The sequence below is a fragment of the Phoca vitulina genome, unplaced genomic scaffold, assembly GCF_004348235.1.
Source record: "Phoca vitulina isolate PV1807 unplaced genomic scaffold, GSC_HSeal_1.0 scaffold22, whole genome shotgun sequence".
NCBI lineage: Eukaryota > Metazoa > Chordata > Mammalia > Carnivora > Phocidae > Phoca > Phoca vitulina.
Genome location: NW_022589725.1, coordinates 36,579,692 through 36,592,416, shown reverse-complemented (window position 1 = coordinate 36,592,416; position 12,725 = coordinate 36,579,692). Strand labels below are relative to the sequence as shown.

The 12,725-nt window shown below is 47.1% G+C and overlaps 1 protein-coding gene across 3 annotated transcripts in view; it reads left to right on the top strand.

Moving 5' to 3' along the window:
* The window catches only part of ABHD12 (abhydrolase domain containing 12, lysophospholipase), a 90,281-nt gene that overhangs the window by 67,375 nt on the left and 10,181 nt on the right, over positions 1 to 12,725 (top strand). For all 3 annotated transcript variants that reach the window (XM_032419404.1, XM_032419406.1, XM_032419405.1), the window contains exons 4-6: positions 7,317 to 7,436; positions 10,568 to 10,598; positions 12,534 to 12,579. In XM_032419404.1, the coding sequence (XP_032275295.1) occupies positions 7,317 to 7,436; positions 10,568 to 10,598; positions 12,534 to 12,579 (197 nt within the window). The remainder of the gene's footprint in view (positions 1 to 7,316; positions 7,437 to 10,567; positions 10,599 to 12,533; positions 12,580 to 12,725) is intronic.

The following is a 12,725-nucleotide window of genomic DNA, read 5'->3' as shown; positions in this document are numbered from 1 at the left end:
GATCCCAGGCGATATATGGGAAGATAAACCGCGGGGGGTGGGAGCCTCTATAAGCCGACTACTGGAAAGTGATAGAGCCGCGGAGCACAAAACCGGAAATTTTAGAAGTCTGCTCTGCTGAGTGATGTCCCTGCCTGAAAGGTGCTCAGGTGGCGAAATCCTAGGTGGAACGGTGTGGTCTCAGGACCCTTGGGGTCACAGGAAGACCGGGGGTGCCTGAGTGCAGCAGAGCTCCCAGGTATCAGAGCGGGGAAGCCGGCTGCAATCAATGAGCCCAGGAGTGGGCTCTTAGCTCGGGGTTGCCATATACCGTGAACTGTGGCATGGTTGGGCGACTGCTCTCTAAGCAGGTTCCCAGCAAGCGGCAGAGCCGTAGGGAGACCGCCTTTCTCCCGGGAGAGGAGAAGCACTGGTATGCACTGCAGGAATCTGCTGGGTTTGGAGACTCCAAACAGGGTTGCATGCCTGAGATAGAAACACTAGGTGACAGGCTAGGTGAGCACAGAATGTGAACTGAGACCCCGGAGACAGGAGTGATTGACTGCTTTTCCCTGAGGGTGCACTGAGGAGTGGGGGCCCTGCCTCCTGGAGACTGGGAGGCTACCATTTTCATTTTCATTCTCATTCTCTAAAGCTGCGCAGAAAGCCTTCAGGGAACAAAAGCCACAGCGAGCAAGCAATCCGGAGCAGATTACTTAGCCTGGCCCTCTGGCAAGGGCAGTGCAATTCTGCTGAGGGGCAAAGACACCTGAGAATCAGCACAACGGGCCCCTCGCCCGAGAAAACCAGCAAGAATATCCAGCTAAGACCCAAGTTTACCGATCACACAGAACTGCAAAACTCCAGCGCTAGTGGAAAATAGTATATAGAATTCATGGTTTTTGTCCCATGATTCTTTAGTCTTTGAATTTTATTTTTTTCTCTTTCCTTTTCAACCAGTTTTTTATTTTATCAACTCTTCTTTTTAGATCTTTTTTAATTTTCATTTTTACAGTTACATTCTATCCTTTCGTTATATTTATTTTTGAATATATATGTTTTTCTTTCTTTACAATTTTGGGATGCAGTTTCTTCTAACAAACAGCCCCAAATACACCCAGAATCTAGTGTCTGGCTCTGTTCTCTTCACCTGTCTGATCGTATTCTCTCTTTTTTTCTTGTTTTTTTTATTTTGTTAAAGGCTTTTTAAATTTTCATCTGTATAGTTACGTTCTGTCCTTTCATTCTATTTAATTTTATTTTTGTATGTATATAAGTTTTTCTTCCTTTACAATTTTGGGATCTAGTTTTCTAATAAACAGACCAAAATATAGAATCCACTGTATTGCTCTTTTCTGATCATGTCTGATTATAGTCTCTCTCTCTCTTTTATTTTTTTTTTTTCAGTTTTGGGTCTTTTCTGATTTGTAGTGTATATTTCTTTGGGGTCGTTGTTGCCATTTTAGTATTTTGTTCTCTCGTCCATCTATCCTTCTCTTGACAGAATGACAAGACGAAAAACTCACCTCAAAAAAAAGAACAAGAAGCAGTACTGACTGCCAGGGACCTAATCAGTATTAAGTAAGGTGTCAGAACTAGAGTTCAGAATGACGATTATAAAGATACTAGCTGGGGTTGAGAAAAGCAAAGAAGACTACAGAATCCCTTTCTGGAGAAATAAAAGAAATGAAATCTAACCAAGTTGAAATCAAAAAGGATATGAATGAGATGCAATAAAAAATGGAAGCTCTAATTGCTAGGATAAATGAGGTAGAAGAGAGAAATAGTGATATAGAAGACCAAATGAGAAAAAGAGAGATAAACAACTACTGGATCACGAGGGCAGAATTCGAGAGATAAGTGATACCATAAGATGAAACAATATTAGAATAATTGAGATCCCAGAAGAAGAGGAAAGAGAGAGAGGGGCAGAAGGTATATTGGAGCAAATTATAGCAGAGAACTTCCCTAATGTGGGGAAGGAAATGGGCATTCAAGTCCAGGAGGCACAGAGAACACCCCTCAAAATCAATAAAAATAGGTCAACACCCCGACATATAATAGTGTAACTTGCAAATCTCAAAGACAAAGAGAGGGCGCTTGGGTGGCTCAGTTGTTGAGCGTCTGCCTTCAGCTCAGGTCATGATCCCGGGGTCCAGGGATCGAGCCCCGCATCAGGCTCCCTGCTCAGTGGGAAGCCTGCTTCTCCCTCTCCCACTCCCCCTGCTTGTGTTCCCTCTCTCACTGTCTCTCTCTCTCTGTCAAATAAATAAATAAAACCTTTAAAAAAAAAGACAGAAAATCCTGAGGGCAGCTCAGGACAAGAAGTCCGTAACCTACAAGGGTAGAAACATTAGATTAGCAGCAGACCTATCCACAGAGACCTGGCAGGCCAGAAAGGACTGGCATGATATATTCAGGGTGCTAAATGAGAAAAATAATGGAGCCAAGAATACTTTATCCAACTAGGCTGTCATTCAAAATAGAAGGAGAGAAAAAGCTTCCAGGACAAACAAACAGAAACTGAAAGGATTTGTGATCACTAAACCAGCCCTGCAAGAAATATTAAAAGGGATTCTTTAAGTGAAGAGAGAGCCCAAAAGTAACATAGACCAGAAAGGAACAGAGACAATGTACAGAAACAGTGACTTTACAGGTAATAAAAAGGCACTAAATTCATATCTTTCAATAGTTACTCTAAATGCCCAAATCAAAAGACGCAGGGTATCAGACTGGATAAAAAAACAAGACCCATCAATATGCTGCCTGCAAGAGACTCGTTTTAGACCCAAAGACATCTCCAGATTGAAAGTGAGGCGGTGGAAAACCATTTATCATGCTAATGGACATCAAAAGAAAGCTGGGGTAGCAATCCTTATATCAGACAAATTAGATTTTAAGCCAAAGACTGTAATAAAAGATGAGGAAGCACACTATATCATCATTAAAGGTTCTGTACAATGAGAAGATCTAACAATTGTAAACATTTATACCCCTAACATGGGAGCAGCCAATTACATAAACCAGTTAATAATAAAATTAAACAACACGTCGATAATAATATAATAATAGTAAGGGACTTTATTATTTTTTTAAAAAGATTTTATTTATTTATTTGACAGAGAGAGCACAAGGGTGGGAAGCAGGCTCCCTACTGAGCAAGGAGCCTGATGCAGGGCCTGATCCCAGGTCCCAGGTCCCTGGGATCATGACCTGAGCTGAAGGCAGATGCTAATTGACTGAGCTACCCAGGTGCCCCAATAGTAGGGGACACCCCACTCACTGCAATGGATAGATCATCTAAGTAGAAGATCAACAAGGAAACAAGGGCTTTGAATGACACACTGGACTGTACTTCATGGATATATTCAGAGCATTCCATCCTAAAGCAAAAGAATACACATTCTTCTCAAGTGCACGTGGAACATTCTCCACAATAGATCACATACTGGGTCACAAATCAGGTCTCAACCAGTACCAGAAGATTGAGATTATTCCATACATATCTTCGGACCATAATGCTTTGAACCTGGAACTAAATCACACGAGGAAATTTGAAAAAAACTCACATACATGGAGTCTAAAGAGCATCCTACTAAGGAATGAATGGGTCAACCAGGAAACTAAAGAAGAATTTAAAAATTCATGGAAACTAATGAAACTTAAAACACAACTGTTCCAAACCTTTGGGATGCAGCAAAGGTGGTCCTAAGAGGGAAGTATATAGCAATACAAACCTTTCTCAAGAAACAAGATAGGTCTCAAATACACAACCTAACCTTACACCTAAAGGAGCTGGGGGAAAAAGCCCAGCAAATAAAGCCTAAATCCAGTAGAAGGGAAATAATAAAGATTAGACCAGAAATCAATGAAATAGAAACCAAAAGAACAGTAGAACAGATCAACAAAACTGGGAGCTGGTTCTTTGAAAGAATTTTAAGATTGATAAACCCCTGGCCAGACTTACCAAAAGAAAAGAGAAAGGACCCAAGTAAATAAAATCATGAATGAAACAAGAGAGATCACAACCAACACCAAAGAAATATAAACAATTATAAGAACATATTATCAGCAAATATATGCCAGCAGATTAGGCAATCTGGAAGAAATGGATGCATTCCTAGAGATGTATAAACTACCAAAACCGAAACAGGAAGAAATAGAGAACCCAAACAGATCCATAACCAGCTAGGAAATTGAAGCAGTAAATAAAAATCTCCCAAGAAAACAAGAGTCCAGGGCCAGATGGTTTCCCAGGGGACTTCTGCCAAACATTTAAAGAATGAATACCTATTCTTCTGAAGCTGTTTCAAAAAACATAAATGGAAGGAAAACTTCCAAACTCAAGAAGCCAGCATTTCCTTGATCCCAAAACCAGACAAAGACCCCACCAAAAAGGAGAATTACAGACCAATATCCCTGATGAACATGATGCAGAAATTCTCACCAAGATACTAGCCAATAGGATCCAACAGTACAGTAAGAGGTTTATTCACCACGACCAAGTGGGATTTATTCCTCGGCTCCAAGGATAGTTCAGCATCCACAAATCAATCTGTGATAGACTACATAAGTCAAAGAAAGGCAAGAACCACATGATACTCTCAATTGATGCAGAGAAAGCATTTGACAAAATACAGCATACTTTGTTGATGAAAGCTTTCCATAGTGTAGGGATAGAGGGTACATACCTCAATATCGTAAAAACCATCTGTGTAAAGCACACAGTGAATATCATTCTCAATGAGGAAAAACTGAGAGCTTTTCCCCTAAGATCAGGAACACGACAGGGATGCCTACTCTCACCACTATTATTCAACATAGTACTAGAAGTCCTAGCAAGAGCAATCAGACAACAAAAAGAAATGAAAGGCATCTGTGTAATCGGCAAAGAGGAAGTTAAACTCTTTCTCTTCACAGATGACATGATACTTTATGTGGAAAACCCAAAAGACTCCACCCCAAAATTACTAGAACTCATACAGCAATTCAGCAAAGTGGCAGGATGTAAAATCAATGCACAGAAATCAGTTGCATTTCTATACACTAACAATGAGACAGAAGAAAGAGAAATTAAGGAATTGATCCTATTTACAAAAGCACCAAGAACCATAAGATACCTAGGAATAAATCTAACCACAGAGGTATAGGATCTATACTCTAGAAACCACAGAACACTTACGAAAGAAATTGAGGAAGGCACAAAGAGATGGAAAAACATTCCATGCTCATGGATTGGAAGAATAAACATTGTGAATATGTCTGTGCTGCCCAGAGGAATCTACACATTCAGCGCAATCCTTATCAAAATACCATCACCGTTTTTGCAGAGCTGGAACAAACAATCCTAAAATTTGTATGGAACGAGAAAAGACCCTGAATCACCAGGGGGATGTTGGAAGAAAACCAAAGCTGGGGGCATCACAATATCTGACTTCAAGCTGTATTACAAAGCTGTGATCATCAAGACAGCATGATACTGGCACAAAAACAGACACATAGATCAATGGAACAGAATAGAGAACCCAGAAATGGACCCTCAACTCTGTGGTCAAGTAATCTTCGACAAAGCAGGAAAGCATATCCAATGGAACAAAGACAGTCTCTTCCACAAATGGTGTTGGGAAAATTGGACAGCCACATGCAGGAGAATGAAACTGGACCTCTTTCTTACACCATACACAAAGATAAACATGAAATGGATGAAAGACCTAAATGTGAGACAGGAATCTATCAAAATAATAGAGGAGAACACAAGCAGCAACCTCTTTGACCTTGGCTACAGCAACTTCTTGCTAGTTATGTCTCCGATAGAAAAGGAAACAAAAGCAAAAATGAACTTTTAAGACTTAATCAAGATAAAAAGCTCTGCACAGCAAAGAAAATAGTGAACAAAGCTAAAAGGCAACCTACATTATGGGAGAAGATATTTGCAAATGACATATCAGATAAAAGGCTACTATCCAAGATACATAAAGAACTTACCAAACTCATCACCCAAAAAAACAAATAATCTAGTCAGAAATGGGCAGGAGACATGAACAGACATTTCTTCAAAGAAGACATACAGATGGCCAACAGACACATGAAGATATGCTTCACATCACTTGGCATCAAGGAAATACACATCAAAACCACAATGAGATACCACCTCACACCAGTCAGAATGGCTAAAAATTAACAAGACTGGAAACAACAAATGTTGGTGAGGATCCGGAGAAAGGGGAACCGTCCTACATTGTTGGTGGGAATGCAACCTGGTGCAGCCACTCTGGAGAACAGTAGGGAGGTTCCTCAAGAAGTTGAAAGTAGAGCTACCCTATGACCCAGCAATTGCACTACTAGGTATTTATCCAAAGGATACAAACAGTGATTTGAAGGGGCACGTGCACCCCAATGTTCATAGCAGCAATGTCCACAAAAGCCAAACTATGAAAAGAGCCGAGATGCCCTTCAACAGATGAATGGATAAAGAAGATGTGGTCCATATATACAATGGAATATTACTCAGCCATCAGAAAGGATGAATACTTACCATTTACATGGACATGGATGACTGGAGGGTATTATGCTAAGCAAAATAAGTCAATAGGAGAAAGACAATTATATGATTTCACTCATATGTGGAATTTAGGAAACAAAACAGAGGATCATAGGGGAAGAGAGGAAAAAATAAAACAAGATGAAATAAGAGAGGGAGACAAATCATAAGAGACTTAATCATAGGAAACAAACTAAGGGTTGCTGGAGGGGAGGGAGGTAGGGGGATGGAGTAACTGGGTGATGGCGTTAAGGAGGGCACTTGATGTAATGAGCACCGGGCGTTATATAAGACTGATGAATCACTGAACTCTACCTCTGAAACTAATAATACATTATATGTTAACTGAATTTAAATAAAAATAAAAAATTGCAGCTTAAATATATGGGTGTGTATGAGGGGAAATGATGTTACTTAGCTAGTATGTATTAAGCACTCATTCTGTGCGAGGCCCAGGCGAAGGCCTGGTGAGCGAGCCGGACTAGATCTTACCTTAAAGAGTGTACAGTTCACACGGGAGAAACTCCACCCCCACCCCCAACCCCTGCCCACCTACTACCAGAGGGAGCTTCTGTGACCCCGAGGGGCCCGGGTATAAGTCAGGAAATCTACCAAGGCTGTCAGAAGCCATCACTCTAGCTTGGAGTTCTGAGTTATTTCTTCTGGTCATGGGGGCAGTTTGCCTCCCCAGCCCCACCCGTCCTGCTCTGTGCTCTGTTGTGACTCTGATCCTGTGTCGTTCTGTCAGTAGTCATCCTCATCTGATCATGCCACTCCACTCTGCTTCTGTTTCCAGGCACACTGTCCCCGCTGTCTGGTGGAAGGATGCCCAAGGAAAGGACCAGATGTGGTACGAGGACACCTTGGCTTCCAGCCACCCTATCATCCTGTACCTGCACGGGAATGCAGGCACAAGGTGAGGAAGAGAAGCCTGCGTAGCGTGTCCTCTCTGCAATGCTGGCCCAGTCGGGTCTACTGACCCCCTGCAGTGAGGGAGTGTACAGGCAGTGGGGCTGTGGGGCATCCCAGGAACACAGGAAAAGGCAGAGTTTATGGGATTTGGGGGAAAGGGGTCAGGGTGAAACTCCCATGAAGCAGTGTTCCCACAGGCTCGGAGCAGAGCTGTATGCAAGGTGGGCCCAGGTGCAGTTTCCTTGGGAAACCACCCCACCCCCCATGTTAAGCAGATGTGGGAAGCTGTGTCCAGACACCCCTTATCTGGGGCTCGCACCTGGGTGGAATGGAGGAGGCTGTGTCTCTGTCACAGTGACCCGGGTCCTCGGCCAGAGTGGGGTGTTGTCTTCCTCCTGACGTCGTAATTTGAAGGGCAAAGTGAGGGCCAGTGACTTAGGGAATAAGGCTTCTCAGTGAGTAAGGTGCAGTGGTTCCTCAGAGGGGTCGCTGTGACACTTCAGGACCGCAGCGTCCCCGGGGAATGCTGTCTCCTGTTCACCAGCCGTGTGTGTCAGCCCCGTCTGAGGGTCGCAGGCAGGCACGCCCTTCTGGGGTGGAGGCACACTTCCTGGCAAGGGGCAGTGAGTGCTGAGAAGGAGTCAGGGTGACATCGAAGGAGGGCTGGCTGAAAGCAGAGGGAGGCCAGAGGGACCCCAGCTGAGTGCACACAGATAAACTCATCCTCCCAGGCCGCCCCACCATGCTGTCGGGTTGGGTGATGGGTGTGAGTTCTCTGTCTCTCATCTGTAAGCCAGCAATGCCAGTGTGTCCTGCCGGGCTGTTGCTGAGGGACTGTCTGTGGCAGGCCAAGCCTTTGCTCAAGTTTATCCCAGATGCTTTTCAAGAGTGGCTTTGTGGGCGCCTGGGTAGCCCAGTCGGTCAAGCGTGTACCTTCAGCTCAGGTCATGATCCCAGGATGCTGGGATCGAGTCCCGCATCAGGCTCCCTGCTCCGCGGGGAGTCTGCTTCTCCCTCTCCCTCTGCTGCTCACCCTGCTCATGCACTCGTGCTCCCTCTCTCTCTCAAATAAAGTCTTTTTTTTTTTTTAAAAAAAAGAGTGGCTTTAATGGTATGTCCTTCAGATTCACTGGGAATCGGCTTTGTCTACCCACATGGTTGGCCTTGTTCAGAAGAATCTCTGGGAGAGCAGCGTGGGTGAAGGAGGAGGTACATTTTCCAAACAGCATTGTCTGAGAAGCCCCAGGAGGGTCAGTGTTGTTGCAGCTTCCTTAGGGCGCGTGAGTGAGCTGGCAGGAGCCGGCAGGAGGCAGGGCTACTGCAGGGCCCGGGTAAGGGTCAGCGGGGTGCCGTGACTGCCATGGTGTGCTGGGGGTATGTCATTCTATAGGCAGAACCAACAAAGAGATCAATTCACAGGCCTTTGCGGGGGGTGGGGGTGGGGCAGCAAGCAGACCCTGGTGGTGTCCGGGCAGAGGGGCTCCACAGTGGACATTGCAGGAAGTCCAGGAGGTGTGGGCTGTGAAGATGCTGTGTGAGGCCACAGAGCAGGGCATTTAGCTGCTGAATCATGCATGCACTTGGTAGTTTGCTTTCTTCTTTGTCTGGGACAAGCTACAGTGGGTTTCTCTTCTGCTTTTCAAAGAGCAAGTGGTTATAACCACTCTGGTAGCATCTTCCTATAAATGAGAAAATTTTGTAGTTTACTGGGAATAGGGTTCAGTTAAGCAATGCCAGTCACATGGTAAAAAAGACAAAGTCTGCCTAAACTTCAGGTTTGAAGGAACACTCTGACTTTGAAAGTGTTGCTGCCCTCTCCCCTGTCCCCAGAGAGCCCCCCCGCCCCCGGCCTGGCAGGATTACAGCAGCCCTGGCTCCCCAAGAGCCAGTCCCCGGCTGCTGCTGTGCACTGTGTCACATGCTGAACCCCTCTTCTTTTTGCTCGAGGTAGGGAATTCAAACAACCTGGACAAGAGCCACCATGAACTTTTCCAAAGATAACTGAAAACATTTTTCAGTATTTCCTTCTGGTCCTGAAACTCATTCTGTTGTATTTCTGTGGCCGCATTGCATTGGTTTTCCTCCTTTGTCTCATCCCTGTCTCTCTCAGGGACACTCCCTGCCTGCCCCCCGCCCCCCGCCCCAAACATACACACAGCAAAGTGGCCAGGGTGCTCACTATAAAAGAGGAAAACTGCTAAAAAGTCTGGAGAGGGTGAGTTCACCCACTGACATGCTCTCCTTCCTGAGGTGGCCCCGTCCCCACTTTGGTGTCTGTCCACAGTAATAGCCGACCAACAGCTGGACAAAGCATGAGAAGGGATAGGTAGTCCTCGGACAAAGAAGTATAGACACACGAAACAGTTTGAACGCCTGTTTAGTGTCTGTAATAAGAAGTGCCCACTCCACACTAGTCTGTGGGTGCAGGGCTAGGAGATGGGCCAGGGCCCCTCTGAAGATGGCTGGGCAGTAATTGTCAAGCTTATGATCACACACAGCTTCCACCCAGCAGTTCAGTGTGTAGGAACGTATCCCACACGTGGAGCACAGTTATGCAAAGGGACATCAGCACGAGCTGGCCATGGCAGTAAAACTTAGGTTCACAGCAGGTAGGAAAGGGCCAGAACGACTGCAAGATAAGGAAGGTGTGAACCACTGCTAAAAAGAGTCCTGGAAGTTGGCTGTGAATTACTGAGTGAAAAGTGAGAGAAAGTAGAGTGCGTATGTCGTATAAAGAAGCGCCTTCACTTTTGCCTACTTGCTGGTCACCAGGGAGCTGAGGGAGGGGCTACGTGCTGGGCAGGAGTTGGGGGCTTGCTGTGTATCCTCTTGTGTCTTCTGGATTGTGTATTGTACCTATGTATTAGCTAGTCAAAAGTAGAAGTAAGGCAATAATTAAGAAATATCCCCAAAATGCTAACACTATCCCTTGCTTGTCACGGTACTGCCAGAAACAAGCATGGAGCCACTATGATGCCCTGCAGAGGAGGTCACCTGTCCCCCAATGACCCTCCCTGTATGGACTTGGGGACCAAGTCACCAAGGACCCAGACACTCCAGTACTGACCCTGGGGCCGGCCTTTTTGAGAAGATGTGCTAACACCCATTCTTGTTTCCTTTTCCCTGACGCTCTAGAGGAGGTGACCACCGGGTGGAACTTTACAAGGTAGGTGAAGATGGCACACAATGTATGACAGAGGGGTGTCCATAGGCTGTATGATGGGGCAGAGCTGTGTACACGGTGCGATGACGGGAGAGCTGCGCGCACGGTGCGGTGACGGGAGAGCTGCGCGCACGGCGCGGTGACGGCAGAGCGGCGCGCACGGCGCGGTGACGGCAGAGCGGCGCGCACGGCGCGGTGACGGGAGAGCTGCGCGCACGGCGCGGTGACGGCAGAGCGGCGCGCACGGTGGTGACGGCAGAGCGGCGCGCACGGCGCGGTGACGGCAGAGCGGCGCGCACGGTGGTGACGGGAGAGCTGCGCGCACGGCGCGGTGACGGCAGAGCGGCGCGCACGGCGCGGTGACGGCAGAGCGGCGCGCACGGCGCGGTGACGGCAGAGCGGCGCGCACACTGTAGAACACGCAGAGTGGCATTCACAAGGTGTCGATGGGCAGATTTGTGTACAGGGGGTATATGAAGAGCAGAGCCACATGCGTAGTGTGTATGAGGGGAGAGCGGTATCCACATGGCATAGGAAGGAAAGCGCATCGCCCAAGTGGTGTTTCCGCCTGCTCTTCCCAGGAGGCATGTACAGAGGGGAGTGCCTCCAGTACTTGTGAGAGGGTTGATCAGCATTGGCCTTTCCAGCACTGCCTTCTCCATGGAATGCTTATGTAAGAAGCATATGATAATATATATAATATAATAATATATAAGCATATATAATAAAAGCTTATATAAGAGGCATATAATGCCTCCTATAATGCTGCCTCCAGGGAGAGCTGCCGAAAGCAGAAGGAATGCACTTTGGGGATCATATGCCAGATATTGGCAGTTATGTTGAAGGCATTTGAAATTGTTAAATGCTGCGTTTCTCTTGTAAAACGAATGGAGAGCCCCCAGGGCCAGGGAGCCACACTCCTGCCAAGTTGCAGGGTCAGGAGCTCTGCCACACTGAAGTCTCACCTTAGAACCAGATTCCAGGCTGACCTGGTGGAGGGGCCAGTGGGTCTCCCAGCCAGGCGCTCAGAGCCGGAAATGTGTGGTTGCCTCCAGGGCCATCTCCCTCAGCCTCCCCTCACAGGGATGGACGCCTGCATTGGCTAACCTGGCAGAGACGGACAGAAGCAAATGCAAGGGAACATCTGCATCTTGTGGGCACCACTCTGTCCCTCATACACTGAGGACAGGCACTGCTATGGGCCATGGAGTGTTTGTGCCTCGATTGAATTGGATCAAGTTGGGGAGGGGTGCGCTTGCAGAGCTGTGGTCCCCGGTTGAGGTTCGCACCTGGAGCAGCTGTGGCCCTGGTGGGGGCAGACTCTGCGGGAGGCTCAGGGCTGGAGGGAAGCGCCTGCCACAGGCTGCACTGGGGCTGGCGAAGGAGAAAGGGGCACACCTCCCTCAGGTGATTTTGGGGGATGTTGGTGGCTGGCCACTTCCACATGGCTCTGGGTGCACCCCAGGAAGGCTCAGGTGGGGGCTGTGAGTAATCATCTAGTCCAGGAGATCACGTCATCTAGAGGGATTTTGTTTTTAATAATGGAAAAATTCAGCGAAAGCTTACAGTCAGAAATGCTAGGTTGCAGTAAGGATCCCGGATGCAGTCTCTGGCCATAGAGCCCCTCCTCCTGGGTCTCTGGTCTCAGGGTGTCTGCCCTGGGGGGGACTACCTGTGAGCCCGTGGTCTGAATGTGGTCTGAGCCGCAGGAGAGCCGTTCTTTCCATATCCCAGAGGCAGAGGGCATCAGCGTGTCCTGTAGCAGCGGCCGACGTGTGGGTTTTATAATGGGGAATGGGCAGCGTCATAACAGTCTATTAAGCTCCCACTGTGTGCAGGACACAAAGACTGACATCGGGCTGGGTTAGTAAGAGGCAAGCTGCCCTCAATCCAAGATGTGTGGATTTGTTGCCCAGGTATTTATTTTTCACTTTCCAGGTGCTGAGTTCCCTTGGTTACCATGTGGTCACCTTTGACTACAGAGGTGAGTTCTTTTGCAAGTGCGAGTCTGGGCTGTCGCACCGCTCCTGTCGGGGTCTGCTGTGCAGGCGTCACCCTGGGAAGCCGAGGTGGTGCCCTGACCTGCAGCGATGGCGAGTGTGGTAGTAAGGGGGTGAGGGGACAGAGTCC